At 37.8% G+C, this 24258-nt stretch overlaps 4 protein-coding genes across 6 annotated transcripts; 2 read left to right on the forward strand and 2 right to left on the reverse strand.

The window, feature by feature from the left end:
* Positions 1-1908: 1908 nt before the first annotated feature.
* Positions 1909-6203, reverse strand: LOC131791718 (uncharacterized). The gene is made up of 4 exons (XM_059109092.2): positions 5839-6203; positions 4911-5015; positions 3960-4178; positions 1909-3287 (listed from the first exon to the last, which is right to left on the reverse strand). Exons 1-4 carry the CDS (start codon positions 6169-6171, stop codon positions 3057-3059), a joined length of 888 nt encoding a protein of 295 aa, XP_058965075.2. The 5' UTR covers positions 6172-6203; the 3' UTR covers positions 1909-3056.
* A 2947-nt stretch (positions 6204-9150) lies between these two features.
* On the forward strand, positions 9151-13035 carry LOC136283859 (ADP-ribosylation factor 1). Of its 2 annotated transcripts, XM_066173324.1 has the most exons (5): positions 9151-9269; positions 9365-9542; positions 9652-9762; positions 9893-10017; positions 11922-13035. In XM_066173324.1, the coding sequence occupies exons 2-5, from the start codon at positions 9395-9397 to the stop codon at positions 12081-12083; spliced, it is 546 nt and encodes a 181-aa protein (XP_066029421.1). In that variant the 5' UTR covers positions 9151-9269; positions 9365-9394; the 3' UTR covers positions 12084-13035. The 2 variants fall into 2 exon arrangements, with proteins under 2 accessions (XP_066029421.1, XP_066029420.1); XM_066173323.1 differs by having other exon boundaries at positions 9168-9542.
* Positions 13036-16741: 3706 nt separating this feature from the next.
* On the forward strand, positions 16742-19643 carry LOC131791738 (ADP-ribosylation factor 1-like 2). The gene is made up of 5 exons (XM_066173123.1): positions 16742-16801; positions 16964-17143; positions 17254-17364; positions 17495-17619; positions 18123-19643. The coding sequence occupies exons 2-5, from the start codon at positions 16996-16998 to the stop codon at positions 18282-18284; spliced, it is 546 nt and encodes a 181-aa protein (XP_066029220.1). The 5' UTR covers positions 16742-16801; positions 16964-16995; the 3' UTR covers positions 18285-19643.
* Positions 19588-23625, reverse strand: LOC131791781 (kelch-like protein 20). 2 transcript variants are annotated; one of them, XM_066173122.1, is made up of 4 exons: positions 22666-23625; positions 21669-21829; positions 21031-21280; positions 19588-20479 (listed from the first exon to the last, which is right to left on the reverse strand). In XM_066173122.1, exons 1-4 carry the CDS (start codon positions 23588-23590, stop codon positions 20082-20084), a joined length of 1734 nt encoding a protein of 577 aa, XP_066029219.1. In that variant the 5' UTR covers positions 23591-23625; the 3' UTR covers positions 19588-20081. The 2 variants fall into 2 exon arrangements, with proteins under 2 accessions (XP_066029219.1, XP_058965153.1); XM_059109170.2 differs by having other exon boundaries at positions 22648-23625.
* Between the last annotated feature and the right edge of the window lie 633 nt (positions 23626-24258).

Below are 24258 nucleotides of genomic sequence, written 5' to 3' on the forward strand. Positions count from 1 at the left end.
GTTCCAAATAAACCTGTGAAATGGCTCCCAGTTGGCTCGATAGCTCAGTAGGTAGAGCGCTGCACCGGTATCGCAGAAATCATAGGTTCAAATTCCGTATATGTCTGAATTTGTTCTCTTTTTCTGACATTATTTTCACTACAGCTTAAGTGGTGTTCATAACTCAGCGAGAATCGCTTCCATATTAGATTATAACCTGTTGATAATATTTTGGTTCAGCCTATTCCCTGGTGCATTGCTTGAAGGTGTTTTCTTTACCTTGGAAAGCGAGGCTTTTCCAGTCGCGGCTGATTTTTTAGGGTCGTGATCATAAAGCGTTAAACTCTGAGCAGAAATTTTCACTTTGGCGGAAGCGTACCGAGAATTTAATCAAGCTGGCACAATCTTCTAAACTCACCAACCACTGTTGTCTTCCGGAGACCTTTGACCAATACTGAGCCAAGAAAATGGCTAAATGACATTTCCTTTTATTTCTATTGTACCCTTTCATCAGTATTTCATCTTCAAAAAGAAAGAAAAACATGGAGAACATGACATATTTACTTTTTATATATAAATATTTTTCTTTTCCTATGTCTTTTTCTTTTTGTATCCTTTTTAATTGTTTTCTATATTCCGATTATTTATTCAGTTTAATTACGATAATAATTATCTATATGATAATTATAATAATAATAATAATAATAATGATGATGATGATAATATTAGTAATTTTAGGTAGGCCCATACATGCTGTCCGCTATGTTCACTTGACCATAAACAGACAGAGGAGGGGTCTTTTTATTCGCCTTGTTAAAAACCGTGTACGTATCAACCATTAAGTCCGCCATCTTGATAAGTGTTTTATTTAACTTGACAAATATGCTTCTGACTTATGGAGGAGGGAAAGCTGGTTAAGCCAAATGTACTGAACAAGCCGGTCCAGGATGCCTCAGATCTGATAAGAAGTAAACAAAAGAAACAAGAGTCGAGGGCTAGACGCGAATACGAACTGAGAACTATAATGAAAAAGATAACGACAATAGCAGAAACAAGGGGCTCCCACAAAGAGTATCATGTGGCAAATTTTGCAACTTTTGTTTCCAAAACTCTTACTTTTTCCCTCCAAAAAATGGATGAATTTAATTTCAGACCAGCTCAGTACTGCATCAATAAAATATTTGAATGTATCAAGTCCTGTATTTGGGTGATTTCAAAATGGATGTAACAAAGTGGTTGAACCTCATGTCATGCAATTTTTGTCTGAAATCTTACTTGTGATTTCAAGTAAACTCACGCTGCGCACCCATTTGATTTTGAAATCATGCATATGATTTCAGCCCAAATTGCACTCCGCTCAGTTCAATTACCATTATTAATTTTTAGTTATTGAAAAATGTTATTAATGCTCAGAACAAAAATATTGCATTTTTGACTAAGAGATGGGGAGACCATTCCTCTACCATATCTTTAAATATATGTTGCTTAAAGTTGTAAAAAATTACATTTTAAGATCACCCAAATAAGATAAGCAAGTCCTTTACAAGGGATGTTGAAATGAGAAAATCTTTTTTGTTCTGTTTAAGAGTATTTAACTGGCTATTTTTTCATACTGTCAATATTTTTTATATGCTTATAGGAAAGACATGCAGATCCTGCAACACCAAGCAATACAAAGACAGGAGAAGTTTTAAGGAGTGAAAGAGAAGAAGATCATACCAGTGATAAGATAAAGAGGAAGAAGGAGAAGAAAGAAAAGAAATCTAAAAAAGAAAAGAAACACAAAAAGAGGAGGCATAGTGAGGACGAAAAGAAAAACAAGAAGCACCCGGCACAGTGAAGAAGCTGATAATGAGCATAAGAAATCTAAACATTCAAGGAAAAGAACACATGATCATGATAAAGTTAATCAAAATAATTCTAAGCGTGAGAGACATGATTCATCATCGTCAGGTAGTGATTCATGTGATAAAAGAGACAGATATTCCAGGAGACGACATGATTCATCAGATGGAGACATATCAAGGACAACTGCTGCAAGGCACAGAGACAGAGGAGAAGAAAGGCCAGGACGACGTAGACAAAGGCATGACACTGAGTAAAACATATCCTTCTGATTTATCTACCAAGCTTTTATTAGGCTCAATAGGCTAATTTATTATTAGGCTAGCTAATCAATTTAGTATCATCTACAGCATCAAGAAAAACTGCACTAAAACACCCTTTAATCCTTATACCAGTAAACAGGGTTCAAAATAATTTTTCAGCTTCTAGCATGAATTTGTAAGCTTTTGGCAAGGCTCATTTTTTTTCTTCCTGGCTGTCAATATAGTATACTTTAAATTGCTGAAATAATTTCAGTATCAGAATCTTTATTTTGATCAACATGTTTTGTTGTGGCAAATCCTAATCTAACAAAGGGTAGTGAACACCTCAATCTTTTGGTGGTTGTTCAAGCGTGAAATATACAACTTGGTCAGGACAAACTGTCGTGCTTCTCCATTCACAGCTGTGGTAAATCCGCACTGTCAAGCATTGGCCTTAATTTGAACGTATGAGAAGACTTTACAAACTACATTAAACAGGATTTGGCAGAAAATAAACCTTGATAATAGGTAGTATGTACATGCAGAAACATAAACACGGTAATGTGACGGTGTGCACACAAACTTGCATGTTACACGTTTGAACAAATAGGTAGAAAGCTGAATACTTTAAACAAAACTACTATCTGTAGCACGCTTTAAATTTCGAAAGTTAAACCCTGACCAGAACATATTTTCTCCCTACTGTTCTCTAAACCTTTTTTTATGTTTAAGAATCAAGAATTTCTTCGGTTGGTGATCATTTTCTTCATTCTCATGACCCTAAAGTTTGTTTTAGGGGTGATACTGATAAGAGAAATTAGTTGCTAATCACTCTTTAAGGGTTAAAGGGTTAATGTGTGATACAGAGGTGATATGGAAGAGACAAATCAGATGCTAGTCACGCAAGGGTCAAAGAGTTGACTGACCAGGATGTTTTCTGTCATCAACATTGTTCAATCAGGATCCCCCAGACAACCATGACAGTTTTTGTTAAGTAACTAAATTTGCTTTTTCTGATCTCCAAACAACTGGAAAAGATTCACTTTTATAAAAGTGATCGCCTGGTTTTAATCCTCCACTGTAATAAGGTTCCCATGGTCTTTCCGCAAATGTTGCATCTTCTCCTAGCCAGCGCATGACAACCACTTTCCTTCCATCTGGGTCTGTGCTCTGCTTTGCACCATGTAGGATTCGAAAGTGGAATGCTAAGCAATCTCCAGGCTGTCAAGTAATGTTAAGTATACAAAGTTAAAATCAAAACTTTGGTAGACTAGGGTGTTTTTAAAAAAGCAACTCATGGCTAGAGATGACTAAGCTAAAGGATGTTTTTTTGGGACCAAGATAGACAATTTTTCTAAAGGAAACTTGTTTTTTAATTTTTAGGTTAGTAAATGTTAAGAATCTAGTTTATTAATTAGTTGCAAGTTAAAAAAGGAATTACTAAGCTGGCATTTTGGTAACAGTATTTCTTACACATATTATATTATTTTACATGCAAACATGAATTATGCTCATCGTGCATGCAGGTGCAAGATTATCATTATCAAACAAAAGGTTACAAATTGAAGGGTCACTCAGCTTGAGCGCACACTTAATCTACCTTTTTAGCTCATGAAAAGTTTAGCATCTGAATCATTATGCAGTCTCACCTTTCACTTAGCTGTCATGTGTTAGGTTCACCACATGAAACAATTCTTACAACACTTTATTCTGAAAGTTTTTCAGTACACATGTATATTAAGTGACCTAAAACAAGTTTGATTTTTACTTCCCTTAGCTCCAGATTTATTAAGGTGCCATACCCCTTAAAAATATAAAATAAAATTACAAATCAAACTACCTAAATCACTTTTTCTTTGAGTTTATACAATTCAAAAAAACTGCAATAATAACCTTAAGGTCCCAGGAAAGCAAGTTGTATGCATCTGGATGGCTGTCAATATCAGGGATGTCTTCAAAAACCTTTTCATTATATGTCTTTGTGTATTTGTAATTCTGTAAGGATGCAAACTTCTTAGGTTTAAACCATTTTCCCCACTTGTGGGATCCACCAATGTAAGTCAAATTTGATGATTTTGATACAGGAGTAACGGGAATCCAAAAAGAACAGTTCTGTTCAGAAAAAATAACAAAAGAAGAACCTTTCTTTATGGAAAGAGTAGGTACTTTACGAGATCTATGAATTTTAAGGACATGATAATTGAACCAAAGCAAGAGGAAAGAAAATAAAAGAATTTTTCACAGAAAAAAGTGATAAAACATGGCATGTTTCATCATTTGTGTTATTTCATACAGACACAGGGTAGGTGGGAACAAAGACATGCCCAACTCATTCTGAGGTTACAAGCAGAGTGGGAATAGACATTTATCAGTAATTCTGTCCATCTGAAACTGTTCACTAAACTTCCTGCATAGGCCTTAATAATTTCCAACTCATTCAATTAATATTTGTTGGGAAACTTTGTAGGGATTTTTCCCATTATGTCATTACTGTGTTAGCAATAAGATCAATGTGATCACCTATTTTTACCCATTTTAAAATTATTATCTACCTACTAGGCATTTCACTACAGCAAGACCTTGTTTAGTTTCAAGGTGTGTTCCATGATAGGCCAAAGAACGAGAATTTTTTAAGGTGACCCCCTTTTCCATAAAAAGAGAGACTTAAGACCTTGGCAATCCTATCCAAGACCTGTAATTGTTGTAAAATTTCCCCCTTCCTTCATTTCACCATGCAAGCTTTTTCCTCCAATTCCTTTGCATCTCACAGTAAATACCCTCTCAATCTGGCATTCTTATCATGTGTCCATAGACTATCCAAGCTATCCATTCATTCAGTTTTACCTTCCACCCGTCCACTGGGAAATAAGACTGGTCATGATGCCATGGAGTGGTGGAAGTTGTTCCAGGATCTTTTGTGAAAACATGCTCATGATAAAATACAGTGAACTGCAAGAAAAGTGTTTTATAAAAAGTGAGAACAGATCACAAATTTGAGATTAAAAATTTTCTCTACTACAATTCATAATTAATCAATAAAAGTAAGAGACATGGTTGTCTGTGTCAGTGGTAATAAGTTTCCATTTAATAAGTATATTCCTATTTGATGTGTATCTGTTCAGTAACAGAAAACAGATAGCAAAATGTGGTAAGAAAAACCCCACCCCACCCCACTGCAAAAAACCTCATAAAATAATCTAAAATCACCTCAACCTTTACTAATTTATTACCATTAACCCTTCCATTCCTACAATCACATTTATAATTCTCCATCCAACAAGCTCACCTCATAAAATAACATAAGTTCAACCCAACCTTAAGCAGTTTGTCCCAAAATTCTATTACCCTCAGAAGCCCCTCCCTCCCTTCCCCCCACCACCCCTATCACTTAAAAATTTTGAGTAATGCACACATCAATTAGAAGCTTCTTATCTCCATCCCCTCAAGCCATTGGCATTTAATTATTGCCTGTCCCTGGAGGGGTTGGGGATTTGAGCCTTGCTTCGGTGGGGTGGGGTAATTGAAGTGGAAATGTCGAGTCTTTCCAGCTTGTTTTAAAGGAAGAGGTTAAAGATCAGGAGTCTGCTCCATGCATTATTCAAATATGCTTCATTTAATGATCCACATTGCTGTAGATGGCGTTTCAAATCCTTATGCCATGTGTGTATGGAAATGTTTTAGTCTCCCATCAACTGCTAAAAAAGACAAGTCCAATACCACTTTGGTATCACTGTAAACACACACGTGGATAATACTTGCGAGTGACCCTCACCTGTGCATCCATTAACTTTCCCGCTATTTCTGCGGCTGGTGATTCAAACACAAACTCCTTAAACTCTGGAATTTGTTGCCAGTTCAATAAATCATTAAAATAGTACGTCTCTGAGTTTTCACTTTTGAGCCACTCGCTTAATTTTCCAGGATTCGCCAAGTTCCTCTCGATGCCTTTCGTCAACCTTTTGATCCATTCTCCGAAAACACCTCGAATGCAGATAACACCCTGATCCTGAAATGTTCTCACTTGTTCTGCGGTGACAATATTCCGAGAAAATTGACAGCAATATTTCCTAGTAGGAGAGAGGAGACGAAAGCGATTTCGCCACATGCTTAGATGGTTACTGTTGACCTCCTCAGCCACGAAAGCGTACTCTATCAAGAAGTCTGGGTACTAGGACCACACTGTGTTCGTGATTAGTAATTAATGTTGGCATGAAACAATTAATGAACAACATCTCTGAGGGTAAAGCTCTGGAAATTGCATATCTAAGTACCATCGCGGTCTCAATATCTCAATAAGGTTGAATGAAATATTACTCGAATCATGAATGTGAATATAATAAAATCATATATGTGAATTTCGGTTTTAAGAAATGAAAATGAAAGCGACCTTCGCAGTAATGAACAAGTGGTGAAAAAAAAAATGGACTTCATGTCCCTGGACCCTTTCTGACTATAAGAACTAGGCAAGTAGTAGTCGCAAAAAATTTAAGACGGGATCTTTCGTTTGAAGGAGCTGTGCACTCGCTTGAGCATAATAGTTGAGAGATCGAGACGAAGACCACTGTTTTTGTGATGAGGCCTTAAAATGAGCAACTAAAGGAGGTGAACCTTGCTTGATCTCAGTGTACATGTACCCTAACAGTCACCTCCCTGAAACAGAAACAGAACAGGGCTCTTATTGGTATAGGAGGCCCTGGAACGAGGACGCTAAACCGAATCATTGCGGTATTCATTCTCGTAACACCCTGTATCTCCATGAAGAGGAAAAAATCAAAGCTCGCGAGGATGTATCTTTAAACTAAGCGACACGAGTTCAGCCAAGAGATTATAAAACGATTTTAAAATCATATGTGAACTGCGGTTGAAGAAACGAATATGGAAGCGATCTTCGCAGTTTGACGTACGGGATTTGAACCCATGACCCTTGCGATTCCGGTGCAGCGCTCTACCAAATGAGCCAACAATCCAACTGTCAGTGTTCAAGATGGCTCCAAATAAACCTGTGAAACCTTTGAAATGGTTCCCAGTTGGCTTGTTAGCTCAGTTGGTAGAGCGCTGGTTATTAAGTTGGTTCCAAATAAACCCATGAAGTGGTGAATAAATGACTGTAAATATATGAAAATCATGAAATTAGGAGATCCTCGCAGCTAAGAACACTACTGAAACGAGTAGTTGTAAATAGGTCCTATTTACAGTTCAGGTCCTATTTACAACTACTCGTTTTAGTAGTGTTCTTAGCTGCGAGGATCTCCTAATTTCATCTCTCCACCGCAGTGCAAATATGTGAAATTTTCATATATCTAAAATCTTCATATGAAAATCATATATGTGAACTGCAGTCGAAGAAACGAATATAGAAGTGACCCTCGCAGTTGTGAACACTAGTTAAGCAGTAGTGAAAATAGGGCCTGAAAAAGATTCAGGCATGTACAGGATTTGAACCTATGACCTCTGCGATACCGGTGCACTGCTCTACCAACTGAGCTAACAAGCCAACTGCTAGTGTTTCAGTTGGTTACAAATAAACCTGTGAAATGGCTCCCAGTTGGCTCGATAGCTCAGTAGGTAGAGCGCTGCACCGGTATCGCAGAAATCATTGGTTCAAATTCCGTATATGTCTGAATTTGTTCTCTTTTTCTGACATTATTTTCACTACAGCTTAAGTGGTGTTCATAACTCAGCGAGAATCGCTTCCATATTAGATTATAACCTGTTGATAATATTTTGGTTCAGCCTATTCCCTGGTGCATTGCTTGAAGGTGTTTTCTTTACCTTGGAAAGCGAGGCTTTTCCAGTCGCGGCTAATTTTTTAGGGTCGTGATCATAAAGCGTTAAACTCTGAGCAGAAATTTTTCACTTTGGCGGAAGCGTACCGAGAATTTCATCAAGCTGGCACAATCTTCTAAACTCACCAACCACTGTTGTCTTCCGGAGACCTTTGACCAATACTGAACCAAGAAAATGGCTAAATGACATTTCCTTTTATTTCTATTGTACCCTTTCATCAGTATTTCATCTTCAAAAAGAAAGAAAAACATGGAGAACATGGCATAATTACTTTTTATATATAAATATTTTTCTTTTCCTATGTCTTTTTCTTTTTGTATCCTTTTTAATTGTTTTCTATATTCCGATTATTTATTCAGTTTAATTACGATAATAATTATCTGTATGATAATAATAATAATGATAATAATGATGATGATAATATTAATGATTTTAGGTAGGCCCATACATGCTGTCCGCTATGTTCACTTGACCATAAACAGACAGAGGAGGGGTCTTTTTATTCGCCTTGTTAAAAACCGTGTACGTATCAACCATTAAGTCCGCCATCTTGACAAATATGCTTCTGACTTATGGAGGAGGGAAAGCTGGTTAAGCCAAATGTACTGAACAAGCCGGTCCAGGATGCCTCAGATCTGATAAGAAGTAAACAAAAGAAACAAGAGTCGAGGGCTAGAGGCGAATACGAACTGAGAACTATAATGGAAAAGATAACGACAATAGCAGAAACAAGGGGCTCCCACTGGCTCTTTTTGTCTCTTGCATCTTCCTTGTTCTTGCGGAAGTACCTGATCTTCAAGGAGCCAGCAGGTCGACAGTTGCCTCGGAGCGCAGATGTATTTCCGGGTGGAAAAAACGGTAACGTAACCGAAATACGTCTGCATCTCTACAACGTGACATTTCCGGCTTCTCGGCATTTGAAAGCCAGGAGGGAGATGACGAATTGAGAATTGAATTTGTGCGGGGGCAGAAAATCTAGGTTTAGAGACGCCATTTTGGTGTCTGGGGTTATATGCTACTCTAAAAATGTACTTTATCAGTTGCATGGATCGAGTCCTCCTCTATTGATAATCAAGGAGGATTATTACTGTAAAATTCAAACAGGAAAGGCTTTCACCTGACCAAAATCTGGGCATTATTATAATGTTTTCAGGTTCTCGATCAACGATTCAAACCTGAATCTCCGCACCTCTTTCCCTTCCTGTTAAGAATTTCATCCATTAGTTCAAGGCAGTGAGGAATGTATTGAGCCCCCCATCCTAGACAATGACGTGGCACATGTGACGCGCCCAATGATAGCGAGTTTCCTTCCTCAACAAAGTTAACGACGTGGTCGAATTTTAGCCGGCAATTATTCGCTAGTTTGCCCTCGAATACATAAATACTCAAAGTACTTCGCGCCGAGAACGATTAAGGGTAACTGATTCTCACAAAAAGCCCTCTGGAAAACACAAGTTCCTTTATTTTCGCGTTTTCATTTCTCTCTTCTACGATTTCTCTGCCGTTTACAGTCTCGTTCGAGGAGCAATCAACTTTGAAACATGGGTGGTGTGATCAGTGGTTTGTTCAAGGGTCTCTTTGGCAAGAAAGAAATGAGAATCCTTATGGTTGGTCTTGATGCTGCTGGGAAAACTACCATTCTGTACAAACTGAAGTTGGGAGAAATTGTCACAACGATTCCTACAATTGGTATGTGCACTACGACTCTGGCGGACGCCATGACAGTGCGTTCTATCGCGTGTTTCCATTCATTGTTTAACATCGGGTTTTGACAAAATCTTGAATTTTTTCTTCGCAGGTTTTAATGTGGAAACAGTAGAATATAAGAATATAAGTTTTACAGTGTGGGATGTCGGCGGCCAAGACAAAATCAGACCTCTTTGGCGACACTACTTCCAAAATACGCAAGGTACCTCAACAGATTGCCGTTTTTGAATTACTCGTAGTGGTTTGCAATATCCAAAGGAATAGTCTTTGTGCGTTGATCTATGCTGATCTACTAGTCATCTGTCTAAATTTTGTTTTTCGTTTGTGATCAGGTTTAATCTTCGTAGTGGATAGCAATGATCGCGAGCGAGTTGGTGAAGCAAGAGAAGAGTTGAGTAGGATGTTGAACGAAGACGAACTTAGAGATGCAATTCTTCTCGTGTTCGCCAACAAACAGGTAAGAAGGAAATAAACTCTCGTGGCACTTAATTTTTAGGCTAAGTTTAGTCGTTTATTAGTTGACAGTACTTTACAGAGTCAAATTCCCCGCGTATGACAATGTTGCACTCATTGAGAGGCAATCGTGAAAATTTAACTGACAGTTCTTACACTCAATCACTTAATTTCCTCTGGTGTTCAGAACGTTTCCTACTATCTTTCGTTTTCGTCTGGAATGCAAACGAAACATTTATAATTTTGTGAATTGTCCTGTGGATTAAATTGAAATACTGTATAGTTATTTGTTTGTGTTTTGATTTTGATCACGGGATAAGTGTGCATAGAATTTCACAGTTCACTTAAGAGCACGGTTCGAGATTTAAATGCTTTGCTTCGAGCTATGGAACAATAAAGCATTTAAGAACTTTTTACTTTCAAGGAAAAAGGCAAGATAATTGTAGATGGGTGTGAGGGGCCAGAGAGTCGTGGCATTGTAATTATTTGTAGGATGAAGTTTTCCACAACCAGCCTTCGTGGCATTAAATAGTAAATTTTGGTTTTCATCAAAATTTTGTCTCAAAAATATGTCATGTTGACACCAGGTTTAACTTTTATATGTATTCATATCCATCTATAATTAACTGCGATCTATTTATGCATACCACATTTTACATAGGGATACCCTAAAACTTTGGTAATAGCGCCGTTGTGCTGGTCAGGGGTACACCTTCCCCATTTTTTCCTCCTGCTGGTTTTAAAGGGTGTCTGTGTCTGGCTTTGAAGCAATTAGTTTTGTCTCAATCTTCTATAACTTTGAAGACATATTGGTGCTAAGTGAATGATACACTGTCTTGGCTGGCTTCTGTACCCATTCGAGTAGTTGGGGCAAAATCACTAAAAGTTATCAAAAGGGAAGAGATGTTGTGGCCTAATAGTGAAATAGCCTTACTCTGGGGAAAGAGGTGTAGGTGTAAAAATGATCAAGTTCAGCAGTTTGATCAATTGTCTGACTTTTTCATGCACTGAAAATTACTCTGTTCTCTAAAGGAGATTAGAGCTTCTGCAAAATCATATTCCACGAAAAGAATAGTACTGTTTATCAATGAAGTAATATAATTCTGTTTGCTGAGTTGAAAAATTACTTAAAAAGCACTTTTCTAGTATTAAGTAGGGCTATATTTGATTAATATCTTAAGCCTCTAGTCACTGTTTTTGTTTCTTTTTATTTTCTGGACATATTTGATAAAGGAGTGGGAAATTGAACATTGAATGCAAATACAATCTAAGTGGGAGTGTTCATCAACCAGCTGGATTTGTTGTTGTTGTTGTTTTTATTTTTATTATTTTTTTCATGTACTAGAATTTTTCTTTGTGCTTAAATTTTAAGCTTGACCATGGGACTATGATAGCTATCTCACCAATCACTCAATCTATTTCTATTAGCAAATGCTGTGACTCAGAAAGTTTTGATTAACCTTAGCTCTGTAAAGGTCAACTCATGCTGTAATTTCTGTCAGCTTGGTTATTCATCAAGTTTAAATGAATGTACAAGAAGACATGCCTTTAGGCAATTGTCAGTCAGTCAGCTCCCTTCCATGGTAATTGCTGCACAATGAAACAGAGCAGCATGTTAACAAGGGAATGCATAGGAGTTTTATAGTCTTATTTTATGTTTATCATCTGTCTTATTTTTATATCCAATGAAATAAAAAATATGACTTTGTATAATCAGATTTGAGAATTTAGTTTTCCTGTTGAAGAAAATAAGAAATGGTTTGTTAGGGCTATGATCATTTCAGGATTTTGTAAAATTGAGAAGTTTATAGTAGTAGTGGAGAAGTTTTTGACAGAGGTACAGCATAATTCGATTTAGAAAGAAAACTTGCACTTTTCAAATAGAAATGAAATTTTGTTGTTTTGCAGGATTTGCCCAATGCTATGAATGCTGCAGAAATAACAGACAAGATTGGCTTGCACAACTTAAGAAATCGTACATGGTACATCCAAGCTACATGTGCAACAAGTGGAGATGGTTTATATGAAGGACTTGACTGGCTATCATCACAGTTGAAAAAGCAAAATTAATATCGGTGAATGTGAAGTCATACATGTAATAATCAAGGGCAAAGACAGTTTAATAGGGGAATTAAGATCCATCCAGTGGCTCTGAAATCATGCCTTATTGCACATTCATTAGTTAATTATTTCACTGCTTTATTGTCATAGAAAGTAATTAAAAAGACTGTTCATTTTTTCGCTGTTAGTAAAATCAATGATTGAGAGGTCATTCAGCAATACAAGGCATTTCAATGTCCGAGCAACTTTCCCTTTGCCATTTGTTATTCATTGTTGTACCATAAAATGGCAAATATTCAAGTATGTTAATAACATCACAAAATAGTTTTCAGTGGAATCATCTACCAATCTGGAGTACAAGTTCTGCAGACAAGCCTGCTGCATGTTAATGCTGAGTTATTTTTTCCATGTAAAACAAATAAAGTATTATATCTAAATGTTGCCTATTTTGCATGCCTTTGTCAAAAGAAGCATTTTTGATTTTTAAATTTCCCTAGGTTTGCCTCTTGACTGCAAATCTTGAGAGTGTTTTCTTTCAAGCATTTTCAAACATCAGAATCCAGTAACAATTGTACTTAACTGTGACATCTGCAATATACAGTGAGCTAGTATGAGATTACTGTACATACATGTACTCTATTGCTTTGCATTTTCCTGTGAGAGTTTTTCTGGTGACAAGTATTTGCTAAGGTGTACACAAAGTCATTAAAGATCCAAAATAAGTTACCAATACTGAAGCGATGTGTGCTCTGGAGAGGCTTGAACTTGGTATGTTAGAGCAGCACTAAGGGTTTACTTAAGAAAAATGGCTGTTGTTGTTGAAGGGTTTTTCAAGATTACTCTTATTTCTCTGTCTGTCTAATAGTAATATTAAAAAATACTTTCAAATGATATCTTACAGAGCTAGTGTCTTGCGTTGAAGACAAGTGCAAGCAAATTCTAATAAAATTCTTTTTGGAGATTTGTGTTTAATAGTCATGTTAGCCACCAGGTGACTGCGTGCACTACAAATATTAGTCATGTAACCAACTTATCTCTATCAAATGCATGTCTAAAAAATGTTTCGATATCCCAGGGAATACCTAGTAGAGTCAGAACCACCCACTTTGCATTTGTAAAGGGGAATATGAACTTTTCGGTTTGTATTTCGGCCCCTAGGCTTCGAAGAAGAACTACTTAGAAAACCGCTGTTGTGTCATTTGACTAAAGTCCGTAGTTTGTAGCAGACGGAAACGTGTAGACGTCATTTTAAGGATCGTAGCCTTGAGTGGTCGACAAAAAAAATTGCATTGTGGCTAAATTAACTAAGAAGTCAAGGTGTCTTGAACTCTTCAGGTTAATGTGCGGCAACAATTCTTAGGTCACGTGACTAGCTATTGCTAAATGGCCGGTTGGGATTCACTATTGATCAGGAGAGCCTGCAAAATACCATAGTAAATAAAACCTCTGAAGTATGGAGATCAGCTGTGCACTACTTCAGACTCGACAACCAGCTGCTCACGGTGTTTGGGCGGGTTCCTAATGAAATCGAGAGTGGCGGAAATCAAGCCCCGCTCCTAAGACGATCAGGGTGGGTTGTGAGAGCGAGATTGGCAGTTGGACACGTTTGTTACTGTCATTTGTAGTCCGCAACACAGCTTTACTAACAGCTCATCGAGTTGTTAATTATTATTGACCATCGTTGGCAAAGGGTGTGTGGTAGTAGGCAGACGGTACTGCTACTAGAGAGTCTCAATGGAGTTAAAATAAAAATAAGCCGGTACGCGTAAGAATTGATAAATTCTATCCGTTAGACGTAAGAATAGTTCACCTGAAAATTATTTGCTAGCTTTAACGGAAAGAAATGAACTGATAGCCGTAAAAGTAAACTGGAAAAACATTTAAACGTTAACGGTGATAAAAAAAAGCCATCACCCCATTGAGATTACTTGACTTTTATCAAGTAACCATGGTTCAGTCTCGTAGTGTTATCCTTTTCTTCTTTGTTTTTTGCCACGTCATGTTCTACTGAGAAGGACTTCAGATTCATTCGAAAGCGAAAAGCATCTTTCCTGACACCATGTAATAGTCGTCTGTAGTTTGCGAAAGAGCTTTATTTGTTGTTTGAAATTGCAAGTTCTTTCAGCTCCATTTTGTAATATCGCATCTTTGGACAATCCGTTTCCATCGGTGTCTAAGTTCTGTGGTGATCTTGTGGTACACCAGCTCTATTCGAAAAATGTCCAGTTCTCTATCTGTAGTCTGTCTATTCCATCATCGCTCGTGACACCATGTAATAGTCGCCTTTGGTCTGTGTAAGAGCTTTATTTCCTGTTTGAAATTGCACGTTCCTCCATCATTGGCATTGGTCGAATGGTAGGCGGTACAGAGATAGTGCTGCATGCTGTAGTGTTTCCTTCATCACCCAGCGTCCAGTCCTGAAATATTCGCCTTTTATATTTCTTCTTTTTCTTTCTCACACTTTGTTCTTGACTAAAGTCTCTACCGTAGAACAGTCCTTTCCCGCTTCTAAAGCTGACGAAGACTTCAAAGTCTTGCATGAAAATCGAAGTTGACAAGAGATACATCAAGTCCATGCTTGAAGGACCACTCCCTACGCATATCATGATATTGGTGACTTATAGTCTGCAACAGAATTTTATTGACAGCTTATCGAGTGATGACTTTAACTAGCAGCTTGATATAAGCTCCACTTATCTAGAAATGGCTTAAAACTAAGGCAGATCGGCAGTGCCGCAACTTGTAAGCTGTTATAACCACTGGTGCTTATCAAGAAATTCGTCGAAAATGTCTGATGTAATATTTCTGGACCTTTCAAAATCGTTTAACAGTGTCCCCCAAGAGCGCCTGCTTTTAAAGCTCAATAGCTACGGTATAGACGGGAAACTGCACCTGTGGTTTAGGAATTTTTAACCAACCAAAAACAGAGGACAGATACGTGGATCGTATTCCGAATGGTCGCCAGTTATATCTGGCGTCCCTTAAGGCTCAATACTGGGGCCGATTATGTTCCTCATTTACGTGAATGACATACCTAACATCATCACATCTACCGCCAAGTTATTTGCTGACGATATCAAAATCTATCGACAAGTTGGGGAGTGTCATCAGATCACTGAAGGGCTTTTCTGGCAGGCATGCAGAGGATTTGGTCAGAAGGTATGTACTACTGGGAGACTCATACATAGAAGCCAGAAGTGACAGGTTTATAAATGACAGTTTGTTTAACAAATACAACTGAAAATTACTGTTTTGCTGTTAATTCTTATTTCAGACATGATGAATGAACCCTGCTTTAAAATTTTACTCTCTTTGAACCAAACTTGCTATCCTTTTTGTGGATCAACCCTCAGCAGTAATTGGGTTGACACATTTTATTCAATTGTCCAACTTTTTCATTCGACAAAATTACTCTACTCTCTAGAAGAGAACACCACTTTTCTCGTTGCACATTAAGTGAAAAGATTAAGGCTATCTGCTGACTAAATCATTTTCTTTTTTGGGTTGAAAATTTACGTAATTGGCACTTCATGTTCCATCAGAAACGAAAATTGGGAAGATATGAGTTTCCAATATCAGATTTCAAAATTTCCCTCTCCCGTCGAAGAATATGTGAGATGTTTATTTATTTTAGGGCTAACAGAGTATTTTGGGTTTTAGTATGAGGGTTAAATTCAGACTCGTAAATGGAGAAAATTTCCAATTTGCAGGGTTTACCTAATGCAACGAATGCCGTTGAAAAAGCGGACAAGATTAGCCTACACAGCTTTAAGAAATCGCACCATACATTCAAGTTACATGTGCAACCATTGGAGATGGTTTATGTGAAGGACTTGACTGGCTATCATCACAACTGAAAAAACAAATTTATATGGGTGAACTTGTAGTCATGCACATAATAATCCTCGGGCAAAGTCATTTTAATAGGGCCGGAAATGAAGATCCATCCAATGGTTCTGATGTCATGCCTCATTGCACATTCATTAGTTAATTGTTTCAGCGCCGCTTTATTTTCATAGAAATATAAATTTTTTGTGTAATCAATAACATTAACTGCTCAGAGGGCATTTAGCGATAGAAGGCATTTTATTATCTCAGCAACTTTTCTTTTGCTAAAGTTCTATCACTAATTCACTATTGCACCATATATGTATGTATGTATATATATACACACATACATACATATATATATATATGTATATATGTATAGATGTATAGTATGAAAACGAATTCAGGTAAGTAGTCTAAAGTCTAAACTGAACCACTCAAGAGATTTACTTTTTAAGGGGCTAAGTTTCTAAAGAAACTGTAGTGCTGCGTCGCTGAGTTGACAATGGTAAATTGGCCACCGTAAATAGATTCTAAAGCTGGTGTTTCAAGCGTTAGCATTCCGGCGCTCCGACGAACGCTAACGCTCGAAACGTTTACAATTATCACCACAGTTGAAAAAATTAAGCAATTTGTTAAATAAATCTCAAAAGACGTCAAAATATGATGAGGATAACAGTGACACACTCAGCTGTCCCTCCTGTACTGCTTTTTTTGGGTTTTTATCACATTTTGTGAGTATCCATGGTTTATTACTGAACAGCTTTGTTCCTCTAAAGAAGTTGCTGGTGACCGGAAGTGATCTCGAACGCTGTAGCGGAAATCGAGCCTCGTTCCTAGAAGAGACGAGGATTCTGGGAACGACGTAGGCAGTTGGACGCGTTTGAAGCGGCGACGTGGTAAGAATTTGTCTACGGTTTTTTTGCGAACTGGTTTGAAATATATCTGTTCTTGCTAGTCTTAGATCTTTCAAGAGAAATGCCTGTTGTCAAGGAGTGGCATCAAACCACTCAAGAGCTTTTACCGACTTGCCTTTTCTAAATATTTTCTCGCGTTTTCAGATTTGGTTTCTAGGAGCGATCAACTGTGAAACATGGGAAGTGTGTTTGGCAAACTGTTCTCCGGTCTCTTCGGCAAGAAGGAGATGAGAATTCTCATGGTCGGTCTTGATGCCGCTGGGAAAACGACCATCCTCTACAAGCTTAAACTCGGAGAAATCGTCACAACGATTCCAACAATTGGTATGTACAAAGAGATGCTTCGGGACGCCATGACAGTTCGCGCAATAGCGTAAATTTTTATGGATAAGTGGATTCTGGTATTTGAGATATTCGTAAACTTAATTTCATAGGTTTTAACGTGGAAACAGTAGAATACAAGAACATAAGCTTTACAGTTTGGGACGTTGGCGGCCAAGACAAGATCAGACCTCTTTGGCGACACTACTTTCAAAATACACAAGGTACCGTACATTTGCCGGTTCGAAATGTTGTGCAATATCGTCATCAAGCAGTTTCTTGCGTTGATCTTTGGTTTATTGTTCGTATGGTATGTTCTAGTTATCGATCTCTATGTTGCTTTCCTCTTGTTAGGTCTAATATTTGTTGTGGATAGCAATGATCGTGAGCGAGTTGGCGAAGCAAGAGACGAATTGAACAGGATGTTGGGTGAAGATGAACTTAGAGATGCTACTCTTCTTGTCTTTGCGAACAAACAGGTACCTTGAGCGACCTTTCGTAGCCGTGCTTTTTTCTTGCGCTCCTGTTTATTATTGTCATCTTAAATTTACGAGGCCCATGATCTTATGAGAAACTAGGCTGTGGTATTTGTGACAGTTCACCCCTCCTACTGTGCCATAATGGAGTTTTCTTGCTCTTTTTAATTTACTTTCTTACACTGTCGAAGTAAAAAAGTGATTTGAATTTAAGGATTCGTATAGAGTTTAGAGTTCTTGGATAAGTACCGATATCAGCAAACAAAGACATGGAAAGAACTCTGGAGTTGATTTCATTCAGATATAAGATGAGAACTGTCGTGACCAATTTTTTCTCAGGCGTGGTGTTTAGTTTAACCTTGAACTCGTAATTTCCTCTTCCTTCTTGCTATCCGTGACATTCTGCATATCCGCGTAAGATTCCACAATACATTTTATAAATCATCTCGCAAGGTCTTGTTATTCATTTCTCCTGTTGTTCAACTTAATATATTTTTTCTTTACAGGATTTGCCCAATGCGATGCAAGCAGCCGAAATTACGGACAAGCTGGGTTTACACGGCTTGAGAAATCGTACATGGTACATCCAAGCTACATGTGCAACAAGTGGAGATGGTCTTTATGAAGGACTTGACTGGCTATCAGCGCAACTTAAAAAGAAAGATTAATACTGATGAACTTGAAGACATGGCATACATAGTGTATTAAAATAACATTCTAATTTGATCAGACAATTTCTCATTTTATTTTCATAGATCACTTGAAATTTCCACTAGTTCGTTTTATATTGATGTTACTGCAGTGAAGCAGGTCTTGTTGAAAGTTTCACTTTACCTTATCAGTTACCTTTTTCTTTTTCCAAGATGTTTATCCTCAGATTGCCATCATTCTCAAAGAAAACCTGATCAGATCTGTGATACCTAGAAATTTCTGAAGATGTTTTCTACAAATGCAAAGACTTGGAAACTTTTGAGGATGCCCTTACAGGGTTGATGCAAACGTGAACTGGTGCTGTTTACTTTCTAGCACTAACGTTATTTACAATCATTTGTATGATTTTATCTCCTTTGATACTGATTTAAGTTTATATCATGAGAGACATTTTCAGTAATGTACAGAACTACCTTGATTTTTTCTGCTAGGCATTCGGATTTGGGTACTCGGGCATGTTGGTGTGAAATCAGGTTTTTCAATCCACAGGTGTGAGAATCATATTATTGGCGTGAGAAGAGGCAGGAATACTAATGAGTGAATGTTTGTGGAACAAATACCAAATTATTGTTGAGTCAGTTTTTACTTCAAAGGTGAAGAATGGTAAACATGCATTTATACACTGTTTGAAACCTCAAGTTTATCCCTCAAAACCTTATACTTATAGGGTTCTTTCTTTGAAATACCTTTTGTTTTAGGAAAATAGTGTTAACCCTGTAACTCCCAAGATCTGATTGTTAATTCTCAACTTCAGCTGCCACACATTTCCTTGTAAATTAGTTGCAAGAATTTTGATTTTAGTAAGTTATCCTTAAGCTGTGCTTCTCTATATTTTTTCTTTTGACTTTGTGAGAGAATTTTTTGGCTAAACAAGAGAACACCTTCTAGTCGCTAAGTTACTGTCTATTTTCACCTGTGAGCTGGATAATGCTGATCATGAATATTACAAAGAGGATCCAGATTTCATTTACTTCTGGGAATCATCCTTTTTACTGCCAAGACCCCAATATCTTTTACCTTTACTATCTGCTAGAAATTTCTTGTTAGTTCTTAGAACTTGTTGTTCCATAAAAGAGTATCCTCAATTGATACTAAAGGATTCTTCATTAATTTACAAGTAATGTGAGCCAAGTCTCTAGGATTCATGAATACTTTCCTGGACTTTCAAAGTTATGGTGATAATTCATAAATGATTCTTGTTTGTCATAAAACAACAGCAGACATTTTAACAATCCATTTGTAACACTTAATTTGTTTTTTAATGTAAAGACCATAAGAGTCGTAGTTTGAGTACAATTAAAGAAGCACTTAACTTTTTTCTTGAGTTTTTATTTTGGTTGTTGTTTTGTTATTTTCAATTTTTCAATTTTTTAACATGAAATCTAAAATGAAGTGAAATTAGAGCTGTCCTCTCCCTGTTGCTTGTGTCCTTTTCTCCTACCATTCCTTTGAATAATTTGACAGTGGGTGTAATATGAGAAGATTGAGTGTTGCAAACAAAAATCCTGACTTATCAGAGCCATTTATTGTTTCCTACAACCAGGTGTATTACAACTCGATCAGGACTAGTGCTTGAAAGAGTTAAATCAGAGTTGTCCATTTGAAAAACTAACAGAACATCTTTGCAGCATCAGTTAGCCCTTAATACTGTAGATTGAAAAACAACTGGGCCCATGCAGTTCACTTAGATTTCTTTTAAAATTTAAAAAAATGAGATGATCAATCAAAGTAAACACTTCTGTTGTCTAAGCAAGCTATGAACAACAGCCAAATCGTCTTCTATTTGTTTTCATACTTGTTGCTGAGGTCCATCGCTTTTTCTGAGGATGAAAAACCTCCACACTATTAAGATAATCTGTTCCATTATAACCACCAAGAACATACAACAGACCATCAATAACAGCTGTCCCCACACCACTACGAGGCTCTTTCATGGGAGCAATTATCATCCAGGTGTCAGTCTCGGGTGTATAGATTTCAACACTTTCTAAACTCCGACCATTGCATCCACCTACAGCAAACAAAACATCATTTAAAACTGTCACACCCGCCATAGAACGTGGAGTCTTCATGGATGACACCACCTGCCACTGGTTGGTTTGATTGCTATAAAACTCTACAGAGGAGAGGTCTGTCACACCATCATAGCCACCTTAAAAATACAAATGAAACTTGTTGAAAAATGTATCAAAATTTACCAGCATATGTGGCTTGGCAAGGACATGGAAAACAAGGAAATCACACTCCTAGACTCCTTGCAAACCTCTCGCCAGTTCACATTGCTAAATGCCTCGTAATTTCCCATGGGCAACAAAATGCTTGTGTGGAATCAAAAGTTAGTGCCTGCTCACAGGCTTGGATCAATAGGAACATAAAACTTAGTAAAATGCTTATCTTCAACCAGGAGCTAACTAGCACAGCTACCAGCCAGTACATAACAGTTAATAGAGATTTATTTCATAACTCAAGACCAGGGATTTTTGCAGCAAGATTGATACTTCATGTATTTTCAGGAAAAGCTTTCATGATAACATAAAGCTTTTTGCAAGCAGCTAGCCCTAGATAAATCCTATTCAGGGTTCAAACAACCTTCCCCAGTCTTCTTCCCATATCTTCTGAGGAAAATGTTTTTTACAGATCTTCATTAAGTTTTCTTCAAGCGTTTGTCAGATATTGATCTCTCTGAATACTGGATCAACCTACCAATGGCATAAAGCTGACCATTCAGGGATGCCACTCCAAGCATGCTGCGTACTGTGTTCATCTCAGTGATCATGTTCCATTCTCCAGTTCGTGGATTATATCTCTCAGCTGTGTTAACAGTGACTTGTCCATTATACCCTCCTACTGCATAAAGAAAGCCATCAAGAACCCCTATCCCCACACTACTTCTGTGTTCAATCATACTTGTAGTAGGAGACCATTTGTCAGAGTTTGGATCATACTGTTCTACCTGTGAGAGATTTGTTATGCACGAGAAGGAAGAAATAAAGAAATGCAATGAAAAGGAAGCTTTGGGAAGGAATGCCAGTGACAACCAGGTTAAGAAAAGGGAGACAGAAGGATATGATGGAGGGGGGGGGGAGGGACTGAAGATAATCAACCCTTTGAATGAGAGGAGTGACATGTTTAAGTAAAGAAAATTGCCTATTTAATAACTCTAAGACCAAAATAAAATGCACTAAAAAAATAAAGTTTTAAGACATATCACAAAGACTGACCAAAATTTGAGATCGCAATAAAATTAAATTGTATTACAATTCAGCAAGATCAAAGCCTTTTCAATGTACTGTTAGCCACCCTTATACATACAAAAACTGGCTAATAATGATGATCAATACCTGATTCAAGGCAGCTATGCCATCTGATCCACCAACAACATACAGAATACCATCTAAAATAGCTGCAGCCAATCCTCGGCGAGGGGTTGACATTGATGATACTTCACACCATGTGTTTGATGTGGGGTTGTACTTTTCCACAGTTCTCACGGTGCATCGCCCTTAAAATTGTCATTGGGTAGTAGCCATAATTAATAAATCAAGATAAGAAATTTTTAACAGAACAATAATAAAAACCAAAATACACAGACTACGTAAAGTAAATTGATTAAAAGCATAGCATTGTAGGAGATAAGGTGGCATTTAAGTGCCCCTGAAGTTACCTTATTTCCTTGAATATGCACCCATGCTCTAATAAGCATCACCCCCACCCCCCTAGCTGAAATGTCAACAAGTGCCTTTCTTGAGTAAACACCCCCCTCCACCCTCACTTTCTTAAACAGTAGGGATCCAAGGATAAGCCATTTATATTACCTCAAAATTTCTACCTTTTGAAGCTTCAACTAAAGTGGAATCAGCACAGGAGAAATAATAAGTGCATCCCCTTCTCCCTTGATTAAGCACCCTCTTACCAAGTTGTTAATGAAATTGGCCACCATAAAGAGTCTTTAAAGCTAATGTTTGAGTATTAATCTTCTGACATCAGCTTTAGAAATTTTCTACATTGGCTAATTTACATTATCAACCCAGTGGATGAAACCAAATCAACTTGCAAGATTCTCCCTCCCCACTTCAACACAGCTCTACAGATGTTTAAAAACTAACCCCATATACAAAACATTTGCTTAAACTGGTAGGGCACCATGAACAGACAACTTAAATGAGTTTGAAGTTTATAACTTTCACCATAATTCAAAAGAAAACTTTTTTGCAACATCCATATAAGCTGGCAAAGAGGCATCAAAAATTATGCAAACAAAATTTTCACTTCAACTCTTTTTTTTTTCACACTAGGGCTGAAAATTAATTTTATGCTCATCAGGATTAATTTCCCCACCCATAACATATATCCACTCTGCCTGACCATACAATTTCCGTGGCCGAAATCGGCTGCCACATTTTATGTCACTTCGCAACTGAGGACATAGATGGTACATCCTGGCCTCCTCAAATAGATGACAGCTGTCGCCTTTGCTGGCGATAAATCCATCATCCAATACCTTTGTTACAAGGAACTCCCAAGCCATCAAGGGGAACCTGATCGTCTCAGCTATTTGGGGAACTGCCTTGAGTCTTTCGTGTTTCTTATAGTTCACCCATCGTAAAGCAGCCTCGTACACTTCTTCCTCGTGCCGCACATACAGAGAGTCCTCATTCAGTAGTTTAAGAACTTCCTCTAAAGGACATTGAAAGAACTCTTCCATTTGTGTAGTGTGGTTGAAATTCCGCAAAGCATACTCGTAGGCTGTTTTGCTGAGCATAAAGCAGCCGTGATTCTCGGAAAAACGCCGTATACCGAGACAGTTTGAAGGATGGAGTTCATTCTCTAAAAAATAGCAACACTTTTCCGTCAAAGTGTCCATTTGCAGCAAAGTCGCGACAGTCAAAAGTGACTGGACATTGTCAACCGTTATGTTGACTCTAGCTACGTAAGCAAATTCCACCGCCGTCTGAACTGCCAAAGGCTCCAGATCGTTTAAATGCACGACCTTCTGTTTGCTTTCTACAACATCACTCGTAAACATGGCATTGAAATAAGGACTCACAGCGGCTAGAATAACGCGATGTGCTTTGATTTCTCTACCGGCCACCACGAGTTCCACATCGCACAGTTCTTCCTGTCTTCGCATGTTTTCTAGGGCTGTGAGCAACGACTGAGCATGTTGAACCCGTAACAACATACTTCCAGACTCACTGCCATCTGTAATGCTACTTGGCTCTTGAATATTTCCAGATCGTTTCATTTTACGCTTCGAGTCCATGACTCGGGTTATTATGTAACAAAGTTGATTCCTGTTGACACTCTTGACATGAATTACATACCCATTCAATAAATCCGCTGATCTCTGTTATAGTGTAGGGTTTACGAGCCGCCAATACAACTGACATGGATACCAGCGGCTTAACGTCGAGCAGGGCACGCACCAATTATTTCCCGCACCAATTATTTTTTCTGCCGAACAAAATATGGGCAAAAAAGGAACGCTCACGTAAATCTGATATAGGAAACAAATGTAAGCAAATGAAAGAGGGACCGAGGTAAGTTTCCAAAGAAGTTTGCTGCTGAGGGCCAGTTACTAAGTAAACAAAAGGGGGAAAGTTTGTAAAGAAACTGTGGTGCTGCGTCGGTGGGTGAGTATAACAAGAGAATTTGGTTTTATTACCTGAGTTGATAATGTACAATGGCCACCGTAGAGAGTTTTTAAGCTGGCGTTTCGAGCGCTAACCCTTCGTCAGAGCGAATGGCGAAGGGCTAACGCTCGAAACGTCAGCCTCCTCTCGATGGAGGCCAATTTACATTATCAACTCAGTTGATAATATCAAATTATCTTATTTGCTAAATAATTTGGTTTTATCGACTGAGTGGATAATGTAAATTGGCCGGCATGAGGCAAGACGAAGCAATTGAGAGATTGACTTTTCTGAAGAA

This window comes from Pocillopora verrucosa, chromosome 10 (genome assembly GCF_036669915.1).
Source record: "Pocillopora verrucosa isolate sample1 chromosome 10, ASM3666991v2, whole genome shotgun sequence".
Classification (NCBI taxonomy): Eukaryota; Metazoa; Cnidaria; class Anthozoa; order Scleractinia; family Pocilloporidae; genus Pocillopora; species Pocillopora verrucosa.

Excerpts from the sequence above, each read along its gene's own strand:
- LOC131791718 (XM_059109092.2), bottom strand. The coding sequence starts at position 6,171 with ATGTGGCGAAATCGCTTTCGTCTCCTCTCTCCTACTAGGAAATATTGC. Across the intron at positions 4,179-4,910 it reads TCCCAGTGGACGGGTGGAAG|AACTGTTCTTTTTGGATTCC; the intron begins GTAAAACTGAAT and ends TTTTCTGAACAG. Across the intron at positions 3,288-3,959 it reads TGCTTTCCTGGGACCTTAAG|CCTGGAGATTGCTTAGCATT; the intron begins GTTATTATTGCA and ends ATTACTTGACAG.
- LOC136283859 (XM_066173324.1), top strand. The coding sequence starts at position 9,395 with ATGGGTGGTGTGATCAGTGGTTTGTTCAAGGGTCTCTTTGGCAAGAAA. Across the intron at positions 9,763-9,892 it reads CTACTTCCAAAATACGCAAG|GTTTAATCTTCGTAGTGGAT; the intron begins GTACCTCAACAG and ends GTTTGTGATCAG. Across the intron at positions 10,018-11,921 it reads TCGTGTTCGCCAACAAACAG|GATTTGCCCAATGCTATGAA; the intron begins GTAAGAAGGAAA and ends GTTGTTTTGCAG.
- LOC131791738 (XM_066173123.1), top strand. The coding sequence starts at position 16,996 with ATGGGAAGTGTGTTTGGCAAACTGTTCTCCGGTCTCTTCGGCAAGAAG. Across the intron at positions 17,144-17,253 it reads CACAACGATTCCAACAATTG|GTTTTAACGTGGAAACAGTA; the intron begins GTATGTACAAAG and ends TTAATTTCATAG. Across the intron at positions 17,620-18,122 it reads TTGTCTTTGCGAACAAACAG|GATTTGCCCAATGCGATGCA; the intron begins GTACCTTGAGCG and ends TTTTCTTTACAG.
- LOC131791781 (XM_059109170.2), bottom strand. The coding sequence starts at position 23,590 with ATGGACTCGAAGCGTAAAATGAAACGATCTGGAAATATTCAAGAGCCA. Across the intron at positions 21,281-21,668 it reads GCATAGCTGCCTTGAATCAG|GTAGAACAGTATGATCCAAA; the intron begins GTATTGATCATC and ends AATCTCTCACAG. Across the intron at positions 20,480-21,030 it reads TGGTCAGCTTTATGCCATTG|GTGGCTATGATGGTGTGACA; the intron begins GTAGGTTGATCC and ends TGTATTTTTAAG.